Here is a 20,499-nt window from a genome sequence, read left to right on the forward strand (position 1 = left end):
CGGTGACAGGGGGGGGGGGGGGGGGGGGGCAGTATTGAGTAGCTTGGATGAATAAGGTGCCCAGAGTAAACTACCTGCTCCTCAGTCCCAGTTGCTAATATATGCATATTATTAGTATATTTGGATAGAAAACACTCTGAAGTTTATAAATCAGTTTGAATGATGTCTGTGAGTATAACAAAACTCATATGGCAGGTGAAACCCTGAGAAAAATCCAATCAGGAAGTGGGAAATCTGAGGCTTGTATTTTTTTTTTTTTAACTCAGCCTCTATTGCAGATACATTATTGGTTATATTATTATTATTGGATATTGGTTATATTGTGGTCACGACAGAGTTTTGTTCCAATGCTTTTCTACAGACAATGGAATTCTCTGTTTGGAACATTATTGAACATTTATGATAAAAACATCCTAAAGATTGATTCTATACTTAGTTTGAAATGTTTCTACGACCTGTAATATAACTTTTTGAGCTTTTCGTCTGACGTTCGGCTGGACCTGAATGAGCGTTTGGATTTGTGTACTAAATGCCCTAACAAAAGAAGCTATTTGGACATAAATTATGGACATTATCGAACAAATCAAACATTTATGGTGGAACTGTGATTCACAGGAGTGCATTCTGATGAAGATCATCAAAGGTAAGTGAATATTTATACTATAATAATATATATGTAACAATAATAATATTTATAATGCTATTTCTGACTAATGTTGACTACCCAATATGGCGGATATCTTTTTGGCTGATTTGTTGTCTGAACGCTGTACTCAGATTATTGCATGGTTTGCTTTTTCCGTAAAGTTTGTTTGAAATCTGACACAGCGGTTGCATTAAGGAGAAGTATATCTCTAATTCCATGTATAACACTTGTATTTTTATCAACATTTATGATGAGAATTTCTGTGAGTTGATGTGACTCTCTGCACAATCACCGCATGTTTTAGAACTACTGAACGTAACGTGCCAATGTAAAATTAGATTTTAAAAAAGCACGTTAGTGAACAAAACGTATTATGTATTGTGTAACATTGTGTAACATGAAGTCCTATGAGTGTCATCTGATGAAGATCATCAAAGGTTAGTGATACATTTGTATATCTATTTGTGCTTTTTGTGACGCCTCTTTGGCTGGAAGAATGGCTGGGGTTTTCTGTGACTAGGTGGTGACCTAACATAATCGTTTGTGGTGCTTTCGCTGTAAAGCATTTTTGAAATCAGACACTGTGGCTGGATTAACAATAATTGTATCTTTAAAATGGTGTAAAATACTTGTATGCTTGAGGAATTTTAATTATGAGATTTCTGTTGTTTTGAATTTGGCGCCCTGCACTTTCACTGGCTGTTGGTGAGGTGGGACGCTCCCGTCCCACATGTCTCAGAGAGGTTAAAGCCACACTGTAAGATCAGCAGTGGGCCAACAATGCAAATGTAAACAATGGAACAAATGCATCACATCCAAATATCACTTGATTATCTGTAGTGCTGGAGGAATGACACACCCAGATAAACACACACAAAGAGTTTAAAAAAAGGACTATTTAAAACTAGGAACCTGATCTCCTTTATATTCAAACTGACATACTCCATATTCACTTCATGTTTTCTAATAAAAACAAACAAATATATGTTTGAGTACACTTTGCACCATTTAATTTCATGTGATATAAACAGGTAAACACATTATCAGTCAACATAAGACAATGGGAGAACTGTGTATGTTCTCTGATGAATTTTAAGTTAATGTGAAGTGAAATATCAATATACCCACTAGGAGAAGAAATTAAGTCAATGTGATGTGACATAACAATTTACAAACTAGGGTGAAGGCTTCTTCCCTCCTGAGTGGATTCTCACGTGACTTTTAAGTGACCGCGATGAGGAATAGGTCTTTCCACAGTCTGAGCATTGGTGAGGCTTTTCTCCCGTGTGGATTCTCACGTGACTTTTAAGTGACCGCGATGAGGAATAGGTCTTTCCACAGTCTGAGCATTGGTAAGGCTTTTCTCCAGTGTGGATTCTCTCATGCACTTTCATGTGTGCTAACTGGGTAAAACTTTTTCCACACTGGGAGCACCGATGAGGCTTATCTCCTGTGTGTGTCCTCTCATGTCTTTTTAGGTTCCCTAACTCTGTAAAACCCTTCCCACACTGGGAGCAGTGGAAAGGCTTTTCTCCTGAGTGTATTCTTTTATGTTTTTTCAGGTTCCCTAACCGTGTAAAACTCCTTTCACACTGGGAGCAGTGGAAAGTCTTATCACCTGTGTGTATCCTCTCATGTCTTTTCAAGCTTGCTAACAAGGAAAAACTATTTTCACACTGGGAGCATTGGAAAAGTGCATCTCTTGTGTGTATCCTCTCATGTCTTTTCAGGCTTGCTAACAAGGAAAAACTCTTTCCACACAGAGAGCATTGGTAAGGCTTCTCCCCTGTGTGCATTCTCTCATGTGCTTTCATGTGCCCTAACTCTGCAAAACTCTTTCCACACTGGGAACATTGGTAAGGCTTCTCTCCTGTGTGCAATGTCCTATGCACTTTCAGGTCCCTTAACCGGGTAAAACTCTTTCCACAGTGGGAGCAGTGGTGTCGTCTTGCTGGTTTGGACGTCTCTGGTTCCTCTGAATCTGGTCTTTCTCCTGCCAAAGACAGAATGTTTATTTAAATAGAGAGAGACCTGAATGAAACCTCCATGTGACAAAACTGACTTCCATTGAAGTTTAATCCAAATCAGAGCCAGGTTTCCAATCATTTAATAATTTTAACAATTATTTGTTTTTAAAAACAACTGTAGAACATGGTGCTTGCACTGCCACAGGCCTACTTCTATGTGTAATCAGGCCAGGTAGCCTAGAGGCCTACTTCTATGTGTAATCAGGCCAGGTAGCCTAGAGGCCTACTTCTATAATAATAATCAGGCCAGGTAATATTTATAACCTACTTCTATGTGTAATCAGGCCAGGTAGCCTAGAGGCCTATTTCTATGTGTAATCAGGCCAGGTAGTACTTCTATGTGTAATCAGGCCAGGTAGCCTACAATCAGGCCAGGTAGCCTACTTCTATGTGTAATCAGGCCAGGTAGCCTACTTCTATGTGTAATCAGGCCAGGTAGCCTACGTCTATGTGTAATCAGGCCAGGTAGCCTACAGGCCTGCTTCTATGTGTAATCAGGCCAGGTAGCCTAGAGGCCTACTTCTATGTGTAATCAGGCCAGGTAGCCTACTTCTATGTGTAATCAGGCCAGGTATCCTACTTCTATGTGTAATCAGGCCAGGTAGCCTGCTTCTATGTGTAATCAGGTCAGGTAGCCTAGAAGCCTACTTCTATGTGTAATCAGGCCAGGTAGCCTAGAGGCCTACTTCTATGTGTAATCAGGTCAGGTAACCTAGAGGCCTACTTCTATGTGTAATCAGGCCAGGTAGCCTAGAGGCCTACTTCTATGTGTAATCAGGTCAGGTAACCTAGAGGCCTACTTCTATGTGAAATCAGGTCAGGTAGCCTAGAGGCCTACTTCTATGTGAAATCAGGCCAGGTAGCCTACAGGCCTACTTCTATGTGTAATCAGTCCAGGTAGCCTAGAGGCCTACTTCTATGTGTAATCAGGTCAGGTAGCCTAGAGGCCTACTTCTATGTGTAATCAGGCCAGGTAGCCTACTTCTATGTGTAATCAGGCCAGGTAACCTAGAGGCCTACTTCTATGTGTAATCAGGCCAGGTAGCCTAGAGGCCTACTTCTATGTGTAATCAGGCCAGGTAGCCTACTTCTATGTGTAATCAGGTCAGGTAGCCTAGAGGCCTACTTCTATGTGTAATCAGGCCAGGTAGCCTAGAGGCCTACTTCTATGTGTAATCAGGCCAGGTAGCCTACTTCTATGTGTAATCAGGTCAGGTAGCCCACAGGCCTACTTCTATGTGTAATCAGGCCAGGTAGCCTAGAGGCCTACTTCTATGTGTAATCAGGCCAGGTAGCCTACAGGCCTGCTTCTATGTGTAATCAGGCCAGGTAGCCTAGAGGCCTACTTCTATGTGTAATCAGGACAGGTAGCCTACTTCTATGTGTAATCAGGCCAGGTATCCTACTTCTATGTGTAATCAGGCCAGGTAGCCTAGAGGCCTACTTCTATGTGTAATCAGGCCAGGTAGCCTAGAGGCCTACTTCTATGTGTAATCAGGCCAGGTAGCCTAGAGGCCTACTTCTATGTGTAATCAGGCCAGGTAGCCTAGAGGCCTACTTCTATGTGTGATCAGGCCATGGTAGCCTAGAGGCCTACTTCTATGTGTAATCAGGCCAGGTATCCTACTTCTATGTGTAATCAGGCCAGGTAGCCTAGAGGCCTACTTCTATGTGTAATCAGGCCAGGTAGCCTAGAGGCCTACTTCTATGTGTAATCAGGCCAGGTATCCTACTTCTATGTGTAATCAGGCCAGGTAGCCTAGAGGCCTACTTCTATGTGTAATCAGGCCAGGTAGCCTAGAGGCCTACTTCTATGTGTAATCAGGCCAGGTAGCCTAGAGGCCTACTTCTATGTGAAATCAGGCCAGGTAGCCTAGAGGCCTACTTCTATGTGTAATCAGGCCAGGTAGCCTAGAGGCCTACTTCTATGTGTAATCAGGCCAGGTAGCCTAGGCCTAGGCCAGGTAGCCTAGAGGCCTACTTCTATGTGTAATCAGGCCAGGTAGCCTAGAGGCCTACTTCTATGTGTAATCAGGCCAGGTATCCTACTTCTATGTGTAATCAGGCCAGGTAGCCTAGAGGCCTACTTCTATGTGTAATCAGGCCAGGTAACCTAGAGGCCTACTTCTATGTGTAATCAGGCCAGGTAGCCTAGAGGCCTACTTCTATGTGTAATCAGGCCAGGTATCCTACTTCTATGTGTAATGAGGCCAGGTAGCCTAGAGGCCTACTTCTATGTGTAATCAGGCCAGGTAGCCTAGAGGCCTACTTCTATGTGTAATCAGGCCAGGTAGCCTAGAGGCCTACTTCTATGTGTAATCAGGTGAGTGTCTTTACGCAAGATCTCTAGATTGACAGGAGCGCTTCAAAAAAAACTCGTAAAGGCAATGAAATAAACACTAACTAGCCTAGACAGTGCTCTCGGCAACCAACGTGTCCATGACAACGGTAAGACTGTAGTGACATAGTGACATACAGAAATGACCGTAAACCAAACTAACATTGTATACTAGAAATGATGGTAATTAACGGTAAATGTACTACTGGTGATACTAGCGTGACATTAATACCATGCAGTCAGTCTCTCTTGGCTGAGAGTTGAGGAGAGACTGACTGCATCACTTCTTCTTTTTATAAGAAACATTAATGTGTTGAAAATCCCAAATTGTTTGCATAGTCAATTTACACAAAGCTCTGACACACACACACTTATCCCACCAAACATGCCACCAGGGGTCTTTTCACAGGCCCCAAAATCAAGAACAAATTCAAGAAAATGTACAATGGACTAATCCATTGTAGAGGCCTGTCTGAGTGGACTAATCCATTGTAGAGGCCTGTCTGAGTGGACTAATCCATTGTAGAGGCCTGTCTGAGTGGACTAATCCATTGTAGAGGCCTGTCTGAGTGGACTAATCCATTATAGAGGCCTGTCTGAGTGGACTAATCCATTGTAGAGGCCTGTCTGAGTGGACTAATCCATTGTAGAGGCCTGTCTGAGTGGACTAATCCATTATAGAGGCCTGTCTGAGTGGATTAATCATTTATAGAGGCCTGTCTGAGTGGACTAATCCATTATAGAGGCCTGTCTGAGTGGACTAATCCATTATAGAGGCCTGACCCCATTTAGTCGTCTGGTCAATTGTTTGGTCGAAAGACTGTTGGACGACCGAGATTATTTTAGTCAAGCAGTGGCAAGTATATATATGTTTTTTTAAAGTATGGCACATGAGACACCTGGCTCGGTATCCGACCGTAAGGCGCTACAGAGAGTAGTGCGTAGGGCCCAGTACATCACTGGCGCCAAGCTTCCTGCCATCCAGGAACTATATACCAGGCGGTATCAGAGGAAGGCCCAAAACATTGTCAAAGACTCCAGTCACCCAAGTCATAGACTGTTCTCTCTGCTACCGCACGGCAAGCTGTACCAAAACGCCAGGTCAATGTCCGAAGGGCTCCTGGGCAGCTTCCACCCACAGGCCATAAGACTGCTGAACAATCAATCAAATGGAAACCCAGACCAGTAGAAAAAGTAGGAAGGGAAGCGCTACTAAGGTACACAATAGTACATTTTGGTAGATAAAAGGTGCTCTTTGGTAAAAGGGGTAAATTGGTCAACAAAAAGAAAGGAGGACCAAGGCACTCTTCATGTAATCGATTAAAATGCCTTTTTATGGCATGTTCAATAGAAGTAAAGTTTTAAAAATCTGACGCGTTTCGGCTGCATGGCCTTCGTCAGGGAGTACAAAGAAATAAACCCAGACTATTTACATTGACACCACCCCCTACCTACATGTACATTTACACTGCTGGTGCTCACTGTTTGTCTATGCATGGTCACTTTACCCCTACCTACATGTAGAAATTGCCTGGACTGGCCTCCGCACATTGACTCGATGCCGGTGCCTCGTTAGTTATTATATATATATTTTTACCCCATTTTCTCCGCAATTTCGTGGTTTCAATTGGTAGTTACAGTGTTGTCTCAGCGTTGCTACTCCCATACCGCCCCCGGAGAGGCGAAACAACCAAGCCGCACTGCTTCTTGACACAATGCCCACTTAACCCGGGAAGCACCAACGTGTCGGAGGAAACACTGTGCACCTGGCTACCGTGTCAGCGTGCACTGCGCCAAGACTGTCACAGGAGTCGCTAGTGCGCAATGTGACCAGGACATCCCTGCCAGACAAACCCTCCCCTAACCTGGACAACACTGGGCCAATTATGCACCGCCCCAGGGGTCTCCCGGTCGCCTGGACTCGAATCCAGAATCTCTATCGTTATTGTTATTTTATTGTGTTACTTAGAAACATTTTTTTTTTACAATTGTTTATTTTCTAAATATTTTCTGAACTCTTTTTCTTTTACTTCATTGTTTGTTAATTTGGGAATCGGCACATGTGACTAATAATATTTGATTTGATTCCGTCTGTGTTGTTTGCTGTTAAAGAAAATAAACAGCGAGTAGCAGAAGTGGAAAAACAAGGGGGGAGGTCGAAGTTTGGTGTAAGTTTGTGGTAGGCTATATACAATTAATTATATATTTATACAATTAATTTAAAAGTAAAAAATGCATGTCCCTTTAACAAGTCCTACAGTACTGAACAATACAAGTGTAGAACTCCAGTAAGAAATTGCCCCTTTAAAACCACACATTAGTTTAACAAGGGTAGTTTATGCCCCTGTTTTTAATCCAATACTCACTGGCGTTAATCAGATCGTCTGTCTCCTCCTCCTCTCCTTCCTCCTTGTCTTTTATTGAGAGAGCCTCCTCCTCCTCGTCCTCTCTAAAAGGTTCTTCCTCTTCCTCCTTTTTGATTCTTAAAGATTCTACCCCCTCTTCCACGCTGATATCCTCATCTTCCTCCTTTTTAATTCTGAAAGCTTCTACTTCCTCTTCTTCCACTGTGACAGCCTGTATCCCCTCTTCCTCTTTCACTCCTAAAGTGTCTTTCTCTTCTTTAACTGTAACATCCTCCTCTTTTAATGTGAGAACCTCCTCTTCCCGTTTCATTCCACAAGGTTCTTTCTCTTTTTTAAATGATATAGTATTCTCTTCCTCCTGCTTAAATCTAAACACGTCTTCATCTCCTTTCACTGCAATATCCTCATGTTCTTCTTTCACGACAAAGTTCAGCCCCAGAGATTCTTTCTCCGCGCAACAGACCTCTTCTTCTTTAGCAGGGGTGGAGTAGCAAAGTGAGCTCATGGTCAGGGCATGTCAGCTAGCGACTGGCCTAGTGCTTGGCTCAGAAATAACCTTAACCTTATTTGCCAATGTAACAAGTAAATTATGTTCATTTAACCAGTAGATACTCAAACAGAATTGTGTTTAAAACACTGAGATGAATATATATACAAACAATGACAAAATAAGCGTCAATATTACGTTTTGTGTTGTCGAGCGAGAAAGTTGAGTCAGGAACCGTGTTGTTATTGAAGCGCCCTCTCCCGTCCACTAGATTATACGTCACGGCGAGAGGCACAATCTGAAAGACTCACGTCGCCATCTGCTGACCGGAGTGGGTAACGCAGTTTAGAAAAATATTCACGACAATTGTTTATTCTGTCGTAAGTCATTGCAAAACAACCAGAGCTCATGTTTTCTCTTACTTCTTAGCAGTACTTTACTCTATGCAATTAAATTGTTTATTTTATTTGTAATGTAATATTATCTTATGTTGTTGTTGTCTATATCAGTTTTGTAAACTGTCATGTATTTTTATGTTTGTGCATTTAAAAAAACGCATTTTCCAAGTTTGCCCCTTTAACAATTCCTATAGTACTGAGCAACACATTAGTTCAACAAGTGCTGAGTTTGTGCCCCTGTTTTTATGAGACAACTAACTGGTGTTAATCTTCCTCTCCTCCTGCTCCTCTTACACTCCCAAAATGTATTTCCCCTTCTCTTTCATTGAGATGTCCTCCTCTTCCTCTTCAAAAGGTTCTTCCTCTTCTTTCACTACAACATCCTCCTCTTCTTCTTTCACTACAACATCCTCCTCTTCTTTCAATGTGATATCTTCTTCCTCCTTTTTCATTCGGAAAGCATCTCCTCTTCCTCGTCCACTGTAACACCCTCTATCTCCTCGTCCTCGTCCACTGTAACACCCTCTATCTCCTCTTCCTCGTCCACTGTAACACCCTCTATCTCCTCTTCCTCATCCACTGTAACACCCTCTATCTCCTTTTCCTCATCCACTGTAACACCCTCTATCTCATCTTCCTCGTCCACTGTAACACCCTCTATCCCTTCTTCCACTGTAACAGCCTCTATCCCTTCTTCCACTGTAACACCCTCTATCCCTTCTTCCTCTTCTACTGTAACACCCTCTATCCCTTCTTCCTCTTCCACTGTAACAGCCTCTATCCCTTCCTCCTCTTCCACAGTAACACCCTCTATCCCTTCTTCCACTATGACACCCTCTATCCCTTCTTCCACTGTAACACCCTCTATCCCCTCTTTCACTGTAACACCCTCTATCCCTTCTTCCTCTTCCTCTGTAACACCCTCTATCCCTTCTTCCTCTTCCACTGTAACACCCTCTATCCCTTCCTCCTCTTCCACTGTAACACCCTCTATCCCCTCCTCCTCTTTCACTGTAACACCCTCTATCCCTTCTTCCTCTTCCTCTGTAACACCCTCTATCCCTTCTTCCTCTTCCACTGTAACACCCTCTATCCCTTCCTCCTCTTCCACTGTAACACCCTCTATCCCTTCTTCCACTGTAACACCCTCTATCCCCTCCTCCTCTTTCACTGTAACACCCTCTATCCCTTCTTCCTCTTCCTCTGTAACACCCTCTATCCCTTCTTCCTCTTCCTCTGTAACACCCTCTATCCCTTCTTCCACTGTAACACCCTCTATCCCTTCCTCCACTGTAACACCCTCTATCCCTTCTTCCACTGTAACACCCTCCATCCCTTCTTCCTCTTCCTCTGTAACACCCTCTATCCCTTCTTCCTCTTCCACTGTAACACCCTCTATCCCTTCTTCCACTGTAACACCCTCTATCCCTTCTTCCACTGTAACACCCTCTATCCCCTCCTCCTCTTTCACTGTAACACCCTCTATCCCTTCTTCCTCTTCCTCTGTAACACCCTCTATCCCTTCTTCCTCTTCCTCTGTAACACCCTCTATCCCTTCTTCCACTGTAACACCCTCTATCCCTTCCTCCACTGTAACACCCTCTATCCCTTCTTCCACTGTAACACCCTCCATCCCTTCTTCCTCTTCCTCTGTAACACCCTCTATCCCTTCTTCCACTGTAACACCCTCTATCCCCTCCTCCTCTTCCACTGTAACACCCTCTATCCCCTCCTCCTCTTTCACTGTAACACCCTCTATCCCTTCTTCCTCTTCCTCTGTAACACCCTCTATCCCTTCTTCCTCTTCCACTGTAACACCCTCCATCCCTTCTTCCTCTTCCTCTGTAACACCCTCTATCCCTTCTTCCTCTTCCACTGTAACACCCTCTATCCCTTCTTCCTCATCCACTGTGACAGCCTATATCTCCTCTTCCTCTTCTTTCAATGTGACAGCCTCCTCTTCCTCCTTTTTTCATTCTGAAAGCTTCCTCTCCTTTCAATATTTGGTAGCGCCTCAGTTGAATGTCTGTTTTAGTACAAATATTGTAATACATTACAATAATTCATAGTTATGCTGTAATAGTAACATCTAACTGGTGGTAATTGCTGTCTGTAATTACAGGGGTGTAACAATGAATGTTTGTCACCGTGCTCATTACGAATGTTAAAGTTTCCGCTAGCATCCCAATGCTAATGTTTCCGCTAGCACCCCAATGCTAATGTTTCCACTAGCATCCCAATGCTAATGTTTCGCTAGCATCCAATGCTAATGTTAATGTTTCCGCTAGCATCCCAATGCTAATGTTTCCGCTAGCATTCCAATGCTAATGTTTCCGCTAGCATCCCAATGCTAATGTTTCCCGCTAGCATCCCAATGCTAATGTTTCCCGCTAGCATCCCAATGCTAATGTTAAAGTTTCCGCTAGCATCCCAATGCTAATGTTAAAGTTTCCGCTAGCATCCCAATGCTAATGTTAAAGTTTCCGCTAGCATCCCAATGCTAATGTTAAAGTTTCCGCTAGCATCCCAATGCTAATGTTTCCGCTAGCATCCCAATGCTAATGTTTCCGCTAGCATCCCAATGCTAATGTTTCCGCTAGCATCCCAATGCTAATGTTAAAGTTTCCGCTAGCATCCCAATGCTAATGTTTCCTCTAGCATCCTAATGCATCTTTTTGACCAATTGAAATGATCTGATCAAAACATGGGAGTTTTTGCCACCAAGGATTTGTGACACGTCTTCAACGGTCACATGGGACAGGAATGATGGAATGGCGATTTTTCACAAAGTAATTGACAGACTCTAGCATGTTTACATTCCAAGAGAAATAGGATTCTCAAAAAAGCACAACGTGCACCACTCGGGGACTGGAGGACGGAGTTTGGGAAACGCTGGGCTGAAAATCAAATACCAATAGGGAGCCACTGTGACAGTATAACTTTAGACCGTCCCCTCGCCCATACCTGGGCGAGAACCAGGCACCCTCTGCACACATCAACAACAGTCACCCACGAAGCATCGTTACCCATCGCTCCACAAAAGCCGCGGCTCTTGCAGAGCAAGGGGAACCACTACTTCAAGGTCTCAGAGCAAGAGATGTCACCGATTGAAACGCTATTTAGCGTGAACACCGCAAACAAAGCTAGCCGTTTCCCATCCGTTACACCACAATGACGTGCTCACACGTTTGCAGTACCCACGTTTATCCACTAGATGGCGGCCGTGCTCCACGGTAAAGTTTTCACACCTCTGCACGAGTCTCTCAGCAGCACTGCAATGTGGGAACTTACAAAGTCAGTTGTCATGCAATGTTTTTCTTCGCTACATAATGACAATTCTCCATGCCAACACTTATTATTGGGACTCTTTGCCCTAATATCATCACTATCACTTATTACTCCTAGTGTATTTTCCCTCCTTTGTAAAACCTTTGACTGTTCTACTCTGGGCATACTAATATACACATAATCACTTTTTTGTGGTCACGTCCCTCTCGTTAGCAGATAATATTGAATCTAGAATTCCGCCGAGTAAAACGTGCAATACGCAGTTTCTATTTTCTATTTCTATGTGGCCCTTTATTTAACTAGTCCGGTTGTGTTGTGACTCGAGAGCAGGGAACACGAGGTGTTCGTCAACAACATACATGGTGGGAAATGTAGAGGGGCGTGTAGAAATTAAACAATTGTGCCTTTTTGACGGAAATATGGAGGTGGCTCCGAAAAGAGCCTTTGGTGAATTTTGGAGATCATGGTCATCGTTTAAGCGCGCTCCGCGAATACGGTGATATCTATCATGCTGTGTGTTCCTAGCTCCAACAGTGATATCTATCATGCTGTGTGTTCCTAGCTCCAACAGTGATATCTATCATGCTGTGTGTTCCTAGCTCCAACAGTGATATCTATCATATTTATGTTCCTAGCTCCAACAGTGATATTTATCATGCTGTGTGTTCCTAGCTCCAACAGTGATATCTATCATGCTGTGTGTTCCTAGCTCCAACAGTGATATCTATCATGTTTATGTTCCTAGCTCCAACAGTGATATCTATCATGCTGTGTGTTCCTAGCTCCAACAGTGATATCTATCATATTTATGTTCCTAGCTCCAACAGTGATATCTATCATGCTGTGTGTTCCTAGCTCCAACAGTGATATTTATCATGCTGTGTGTTTCTAGCTCCAACAGTGATATCTATCATGCTGTGTGTTCCTAGCTCCAACAGTGATATCTATCATGCTGTGTGTTCCTAGCTCCAACAGTGATATCTATCATGCTGTGTGTTCCTAGCTCCAACAGTGATATTAAACGTGTTTATTTTCCTAGCTCCAACAGTGATATTTATCATGCTGTGTGTTCCTAGCTCCAACAGTGATATCTATCATGTTTATGTTCCTAGCTCCAACAGTGCTGTGTGTTCCTAGCTCCAACAGTGATATTAAACGTGTTTATTTTCCTAGCTCCAACAGTGATATCTATAGTAGATGTTATTGGTCCATACACACGTTGTAACAGATGTTATTGGTCCATATGTAACAGTATAATTTTAAACCGTCCCCTCGCCCATACCCGGGCGCGAACCAGGGACCTTCTGCACACATCAACAACAGTCACCCACGAAGCGTCGTTACCCATCGCTCCACAAAAGCCACGGCCCTTGCAGAGCAAGGGGAACCACTACTTCAAGGTCTCAGAGCAAGTGACGTCACCGATTGAAACGCTATTTAGCGCACACCGCTAACTAAGCTAGCCGTTTCACATCCGTTACACATACACATGATGTAGTAGATGTTATTGGTCCATACACATTTAAGCAGATGTTATTGGTCCATACACATGCTGTAGTAGATGTTATTGGTCCATACACATTTAAGCAGATGTTATTGGTCCATACACATGCTGTAGTAGATGTTATTGGTCCATACACATGTTGAAGTAGATGTTATTGGTCCATACACATTTTAAGCAGATGTTATTGGTCCATACACATTTAAGCAGATGTTATTGGTCCATACACATGCTGTAGTAGATGTTATTGGTCCATACACATGCTGTAGTAGATGTTATTGGTCCATACACATTTAAGCAGATGTTATTGGTCCATACACATGCTGTAGTAGATGTTATTGGTCCATACACATGTTGAAGTAGATGTTATTGGTCCATACACATTTTAAGCAGATGTTATTGGTCCATACACATTTAAGCAGATGTTATTGGTCCATACACATGATGTAGTAGATGTTATTGGTCCATACACATGATGTAGCAGATGTTATTGGTCCATACACATGATGTAGTAGATGTTATTGGTCCATACACATGATGTAGTAGATGTTATTGGTCCATACACATGATGTAGTAGATGTTATTGGTCCATACACATTTTAAGCAGATGTTATTGGTCCATACACATGATGTAGTAGATGTTATTGGTCCATACACATTTAAGCAGATGTTATTGGTCCATACACATTTAAGCAGATGTTATTGGTCCATACACATTTAAGCAGATGTTATTGGTCCATACACATTTAGTAGATGTTATTGGTCCATACACATGTGTAGTAGATGTTATTGGTCCATACACATTTAAGAGATGTTATTGGTCCATACACATGCTGTCCAGATACACATGTTGAAGTAGATGTTATTGGTCCATACACATTTTAAGCAGATGTTATTGGTCCATACACATTTAAGCAGATGTTATTGGTCCATACACATGATGTAGTAGATGTTATTGGTCCATACACATGATGTAAGATGTTATTGGTCCATACACATGATGTAGCAGATGTTATTGGTCCATACACATGATGTAGTAGATGTTATTGGTCCATACACATGATGTAGTAGATGTTATTGGTCCATACACATGATGTAGTAGATGTTATTGGTCCATACACATGATGTAGTAGATGTTATTGGTCCATACACATTTTAAGCAGATGTTATTGGTCCATACACATGATGTAGTAGATGTTATTGGTCCATACACATTTAAGCAGATGTTATTGGTCCATACACATTTAAGCAGATGTTATTGGTCCATACACATTTAAGCAGATGTTATTGGTCCATACACATGTTGAAGCAGATGTTATTGCGGGTGTAGTGAAATGCTGGTGTTCCTAGCTCCAACAGTGCAGTAGTATCTAACAATTCACAACAATACACACACATCTAAAAGTAAAAGAATGTAATTAAGAAATATATAAATATTAGGACGAGTAACGTCGGAGTGGCATCGTCTAAAATACAGGAGAATAAAATACAGAATATATACATATGAGATGAGTAAAGCAGCAGAGACCAGCCTAGTGGTTAGAGCGTAGGGACGGCAGGGTAGCCTAGTGGTTAGAGCGTAGAGGCGGCAGGGTAGCCTAGTGGTTAGAGCGTAGGGACGGCAGGGTAGCCTAGTGGTTAGAGCGTAGGGACGGCAGGGTAGCCTAGTGGTTAGAGCGTAGGGACGGCAGGGTAGCCTAGTGGTTAGAGCGTAGGGACGGCAGGGTAGCCTAGTGGTTAGAGCGTAGGGACGGCAGGGTAGCCTAGTGGTTAGAGCGTAGGGACGGCAGGGTAGCCTAGTGGTTAGAGCGTAGGGACGGCAGGGTAGCCTAGTGGTTAGAGTGGAGGGACGGCAGGTTAGCCTAGTGGTTAGAGTGTAGGGACGGCAGGGTAGCCTAGTGGTTAGAGCATAGGGACGGCAGGTTAGCCTAGTGGTTAGAGCGTAGGGACGGCAGGGTAGCCTAGTGGTTAGAGCGTAGGGACGGCAGGGTAGCCTAGTGGTTAGAGCGTAGGGACGGCAGGGTAGCCTAGTGGTTAGAGCGTAGGGACGGCAGGGTAGCCTAGTGGTTAGAGCGTAGGGACGGCAGGGTAGCCTAGTGGTTAGAGCGTAGGGACGGCAGGGTAGCCTAGTGGTTAGAGCGTAGGGACGGCAGGGTAGCCTAGTGGTTAGAGCGTAGGGACGGCAGGGTAGCCTAGTGGTTAGAGCGTAGGGACGGCAGGGTAGCCTAGTGGTTAGAGCGTAGGGACGGCAGGGTAGCCTAGTGGTTAGAGCGTAGGGACGGCAGGTTAGCCTAGTGGTTAGAGCGTAGGGACGGCAGGGTAGCCTAGTGGTTAGAGCGTAGGGACGGCAGGTTAGCCTAGTGGTTAGAGCGTAGGGACGGCAGGGTAGCCTAGTGGTTAGAGCGTAGGGACGGCAGGGTAGCCTAGTGGTTAGAGCGTAGGGACGGCAGGGTAGCCTAGTGGTTAGAGCGTAGGGACGGCAGGTTAGCCTAGTGGTTAGAGCGTAGGGACGGCAGGGTAGCCTAGTGGTTAGAGCGTAGGGACGGCAGGGTAGCCTAGTGGTTAGAGCGTAGGGACGGCAGGTTAGCCTAGTGGTTAGAGCGTAGGGACGGCAGGGTAGCCTAGTGGTTAGAGCGTAGGGACGGCAGGGTAGCCTAGTGGTTAGAGCGTAGGGACGGCAGGGTAGCCTAGTGGTTAGAGCGTAGGGACGGCAGGGTAGCCTAGTGGTTAGAGCGTAGGGACGGCAGGTTAGCCTAGTGGTTAGAGCGTAGGGACGGCAGGTTAGCCTAGTGGTTAGAGCGTAGGGACGGCAGGTTAGACTAGTGGTTAGAGCGTAGGGACGGCAGGGTAGCCTAGTGGTTAGAGCGTAGGGACGGCAGGTTAGCCTAGTGGTTAGAGCGTAGGGACGGCAGGGTAGCCTAGTGGTTAGAGCGTAGGGACGGCAGGGTAGCCTAGTGGTTAGAGCGTAGGGACGGCAGGGTAGCCTAGTGGTTAGAGCGTAGGGACGGCAGGGTAGCCTAGTGGTTAGAGCGTAGGGGCGGCAGGGTAGCCTAGTGGTTAGAGCGTAGGTGCGCCAGGGTAGCCTAGTGGTTAGAGTGTAGGGACGGCAGGGTAGCCTAGTGGTTAGAGTGTAGGGGCGGCAGGGTAGCCTAGTGGTTAGAGTGTAGGGACGGCAGGGTAGGGTAGTCTAGTGGTTAGAATACAGAACACAAACCCTGACCGTTCATATGAGGTGAGTAAAGCAGTATGTAAACATTATTCAAGAGACCAGTTGTAAGACCATTTCTGGAGTCTGTTTTCCCTGGCTGTCACCCTCGTATACCATGACCACATCCTGTGTTTTCACTGGCTGTCACCCTCGTATACCATGACCACATCCTGTCACCCTCGTATACCATGACCACATCCTGTCACCCTCGTATACCATGACCACATCCTGTCACCCTCGTATACCATGATCACATCCTGTCACCCTCGTATACCATGACCACATCCTGTCAACCTCGTATACCATGACCACATCCTGTCACCCTCGTATACCATGACCACATCCTGTTTTCCCTGGCTGTCACCCTCGTATACCATGATCACATCCTGTGTTTTCCCTGGCTGTCACCCTCGTATACCATGACCACATCCTGTCACCCTCGTATACCATGACCACATCCTGTCACCCTCGTATACCATGACCACATCCTGTCACCCTCGTATACCATGACCACATCCTGTTTTCCCTGGCTGTCACCCTCGTATACCATGATCACATCCTGTGTTTTCCTGGCTGTCACCCTCGTATACCATGACCACATCCTGTCACCATCGTATACCATGACCACATCCTGTCACCCTTGTATACCATGACCACATCCTGTTTTCCCTGGCTGTCACCCTCGTATACCATGATCACATCCTGTGTTTTCCCTGGCTGTCACCCTCGTATACCATGACCACATCCTGTCACCCTCGTATACCATGACCACATCCTGTCACCCTCGTATACCATGACCACATCCTGTCACCCTCGTATACCATGACCACATCCTGTTTTCCCTGGCTGTCACCCTCGTATACCATGATCACATCCTGTGTTTTCCCTGGCTGTCACCCTCGTATACCATGACCACATCCTGTCACCCTCGTATACCATGACCACATCCTGTCACCCTCGTATACCATGACCACATCCTGTTTTCCCTGGCTGTCACCCTCGTATACCATGATCACATCCTGTGTTTTCCCTGGCTGTCACCCTCGTATACCATGACCACATCCTGTCACCCTCGTATACCATGACCACATCCTGTCACCCTCGTATACCATGATCACATCCTGTGTTTTCCCTGGCTGTCACCCTCGTATACCATGACCACATCCTGTCACCCTCGTATACCATGACCACATCCTGTCACCCTCGTATACCATGACCACATCCTGTCACCCTCGTATACCATGATCACATCCTGTGTTTTCCCTGGCTGTCACCCTCGTATACCATGATCACATCCTGTGTTTTCCCTGGCTGTCACCCTCGTATACCATGACCACATCCTGTCACCCTCGTATACCATGACCACATCCTGTCACCCTCGTATACCATGATCACATCCTCTGTTTTCCCTGGCTGTCACCCTCGTATACCATGACCACATCCTGTGTTTTCCCTGGCTGCCACCCTCGTATACCATGACCACATCCTCTGTTTTCCCTGGCTGCCACCCTCGTATACCATGACCACATCCTCTGTTTTCCCTGGCTGTCACCCTCGTATACCATGATCACATCCTGTCACCCTCGTATACCATGACCACATCCTGTCACCCTCGTATACCATGATCACATCCTGTGTTTTCCCTGGCTGTCACCCTCGTATACCATGATCACATCCTGTGTTTTCCCTGGCTGTCACCCTCGTATACCATGACCACATCCTGTCACCCTCGTATACCATGACCACATCCTGTCACCCTCGTATACCATGATCACATCCTCTGTTTTCCCTGGCTGTCACCCTCGTATACCATGACCACATCCTGTGTTTTCCCTGGCTGCCACCCTCGTATACCATGACCACATCCTCTGTTTTCCCTGGCTGCCACCCTCGTATACCATGACCACATCCTCTGTTTTCCCTGGCTGTCACCCTCGTATACCATGACCACATCCTGTCACCCTCGTATACCATGACCACATCCTCTGTTTTCCCTGGCTGTCACCCTCGTATACCAAGACCACATCCTCTGTTTTCCCTGGCTGTCACCCTCGTATACCATGATCACATCCTGTTTTCCCTGGCTGTCACCCTCGTATACCATGACCACATCCTGTGTTTTCCCTGGCTGTCACCCTCGTATACCATGACCACATCCTGTCACCCTCGTATACCATGACCACATCCTGACCTCACTCAAACCCTGACCGTTCAAGCTGGAGAGAGTCCAGAAGAGACCCCTGCAGCAGAATCATTCTAGGCCGGTCGGAACTGTACACCAGCTACCGGGAAGCACTCATGTAAGACAGGAGCTGATCTGCCTGACATTTTGTTTTTAAAATAAGTTTTTTTATTTATTTCACCTTTATTTAACCAGGTAGGCAAGTTGAGAACAAGTTCTCATTTACAATTGCGACCTGGCCAAGATAAAGCAAAGCAGTTCGACACATACAACGACACAGAGTTACACATGGAGTAAAACAAACATACAGTCAATAATACAGTATAAATAAGTCTATATACGATGTGAGCAAATGAGGTGAGATAAGGGAGGTAAAGGCAAAAAAAGGCCATGGTGGCAAAGTAAATACAATATAGCAAGTAAAACACTGAAGAACTCCCAGTTTACAGACTGGCTCCCTCCAACCAGAGAGCAAACTGAACACTCTCTGTCTCCGTGACAACAAACAGGCTGCTCTCAGACTCTGCCGTTCCGTACTTCACTAAACGGACCGATTGATAAGGCGGCACACACCACATTGCCCAGAGCCTTAGAAATGCCTTCCTAACAACTCTAAAGATGGACTGTAATTTTCTCAAGCTGCCAACCAAAAAAACCTTGTCGTTGATTTGTATTAAAATGTGTTTTGCTAGTTTAGAATGTTACTATTTGATAATTATATATGATTGACGTTATGATTGTAGATTGGTGTACAATTCAGTCTATGACTGTGAGAAAGGAAAAGCTACTGCTACTACCACCACTACTGATACTACTACTATTATTGATGCTGCTACTACAGCTACTACTACTCTACTACTATTATTATTGATGCTGCTACTACTACTACTACTACCACTACTACTACAGCTGCTGCTACTATGACTACTGCAGCTACTACTACTGCTGCTACTACTACTACTGATACTACTCCTACTGATACTACTACTACTACCTCTAGTCCTACAATTCAGTCTGACTGTGAAAGAAAGCAAAAGCTACTACTACTACTAGAGACAGACATGATTACCAGACTGCTACTAGAGACAGACATGATTACCAGACTGCTACTAGAGACAGACATGATTACCAGACTGCTACTAGAGACAGACATGATTACCAGACTGCTACTAGAGACAGACATGATTACCAGACTGCTACTAGAGACAGACATGATTACCAGACTGCTACTAGAGAACACATGGTTTTATCCACATTTCAGCCTCATAACGTCAAATAATCAATATTCAGACTATCGGCCAATAAAACAAAGTCTGTAAAAGTAATTTTAAAAAATGGCGTTTTGTCATATATTATCATAAAATATAGTCTGAAGATGGGGGAAACGTGGTGGAAGAACCTAGTCCATTTGAAATTCAAGAAAGCCATTTTGTGTGACTACTGTATTCCCTAGCTGGAAAAACACGTACATTTCACTGTACTGTATAATAATAATAATATAATATATGCCATTTAGCAGACGCTTTTATCCAAAGCGACTTACAGTCATGTGTGCAAACATTCTACGTATGGGTGGTCCCGGGGATCGAACCCACTACCCTGGCGTTACAAGCGCCATGCTCTACCAACTGAGCTACAAGAAGGACTATCCACTATCTGGAAAAACACATACATTTCACTGTACTGCATCCACTAGCTGGAAAAACACATACATTTCCCTACTGTACTGTATCCCTAGCTGGAAAAACACGTACATTTCACTGTACTGTATCCTAGCTGGAAAAACACATACATTTCACTGCTGGAAAAACACGTACATTTCACTGTACTGTATCCCTGGAAAACACATAGCTGGAAAAACACATACATTTCACTGTACTGTATCCCCTAGCTGGAAAAACACGTACATTTCACTGTACTGTATCCCCTGGAGCTGGAAAAACATCCCTGTACACATACATTTCACTGTACTGTATCCCTAGCTGGAAAAACACATACATTTCACTGTACTGTATCCCTAGCTGGAAAAACACATACATTTCACTGTACTGTATCCCC

The 20,499-nt window shown here is 44.6% G+C and overlaps 1 protein-coding gene across 1 annotated transcript; it reads right to left on the reverse strand.

Annotated features, from left to right (window-relative positions):
* Positions 1-1,637: 1,637 nt before the first annotated feature.
* Positions 1,638-8,114, reverse strand: LOC124002742 (zinc finger protein 664-like). Its single transcript, XM_046310455.1, has 2 exons — positions 7,378-8,114; positions 1,638-2,639 (listed from the first exon to the last, which is right to left on the reverse strand). Exons 1-2 carry the CDS (start codon positions 7,880-7,882, stop codon positions 1,822-1,824), a joined length of 1,323 nt encoding a protein of 440 aa, XP_046166411.1. The 5' UTR covers positions 7,883-8,114; the 3' UTR covers positions 1,638-1,821.
* Between the last annotated feature and the right edge of the window lie 12,385 nt (positions 8,115-20,499).

This window comes from Oncorhynchus gorbuscha, linkage group LG18 (genome assembly GCF_021184085.1).
Source record: "Oncorhynchus gorbuscha isolate QuinsamMale2020 ecotype Even-year linkage group LG18, OgorEven_v1.0, whole genome shotgun sequence".
NCBI classification, from domain to species: domain Eukaryota; kingdom Metazoa; phylum Chordata; class Actinopteri; order Salmoniformes; family Salmonidae; genus Oncorhynchus; species Oncorhynchus gorbuscha.

Excerpts from the sequence above, each read along its gene's own strand:
- LOC124002742 (XM_046310455.1), bottom strand. The coding sequence starts at position 7,882 with ATGAGCTCACTTTGCTACTCCACCCCTGCTAAAGAAGAAGAGGTCTGT. Across the intron at positions 2,640-7,377 it reads AGACGATCTGATTAACGCCA|GAGAAAGACCAGATTCAGAG; the intron begins GTGAGTATTGGA and ends TGTCTTTGGCAG.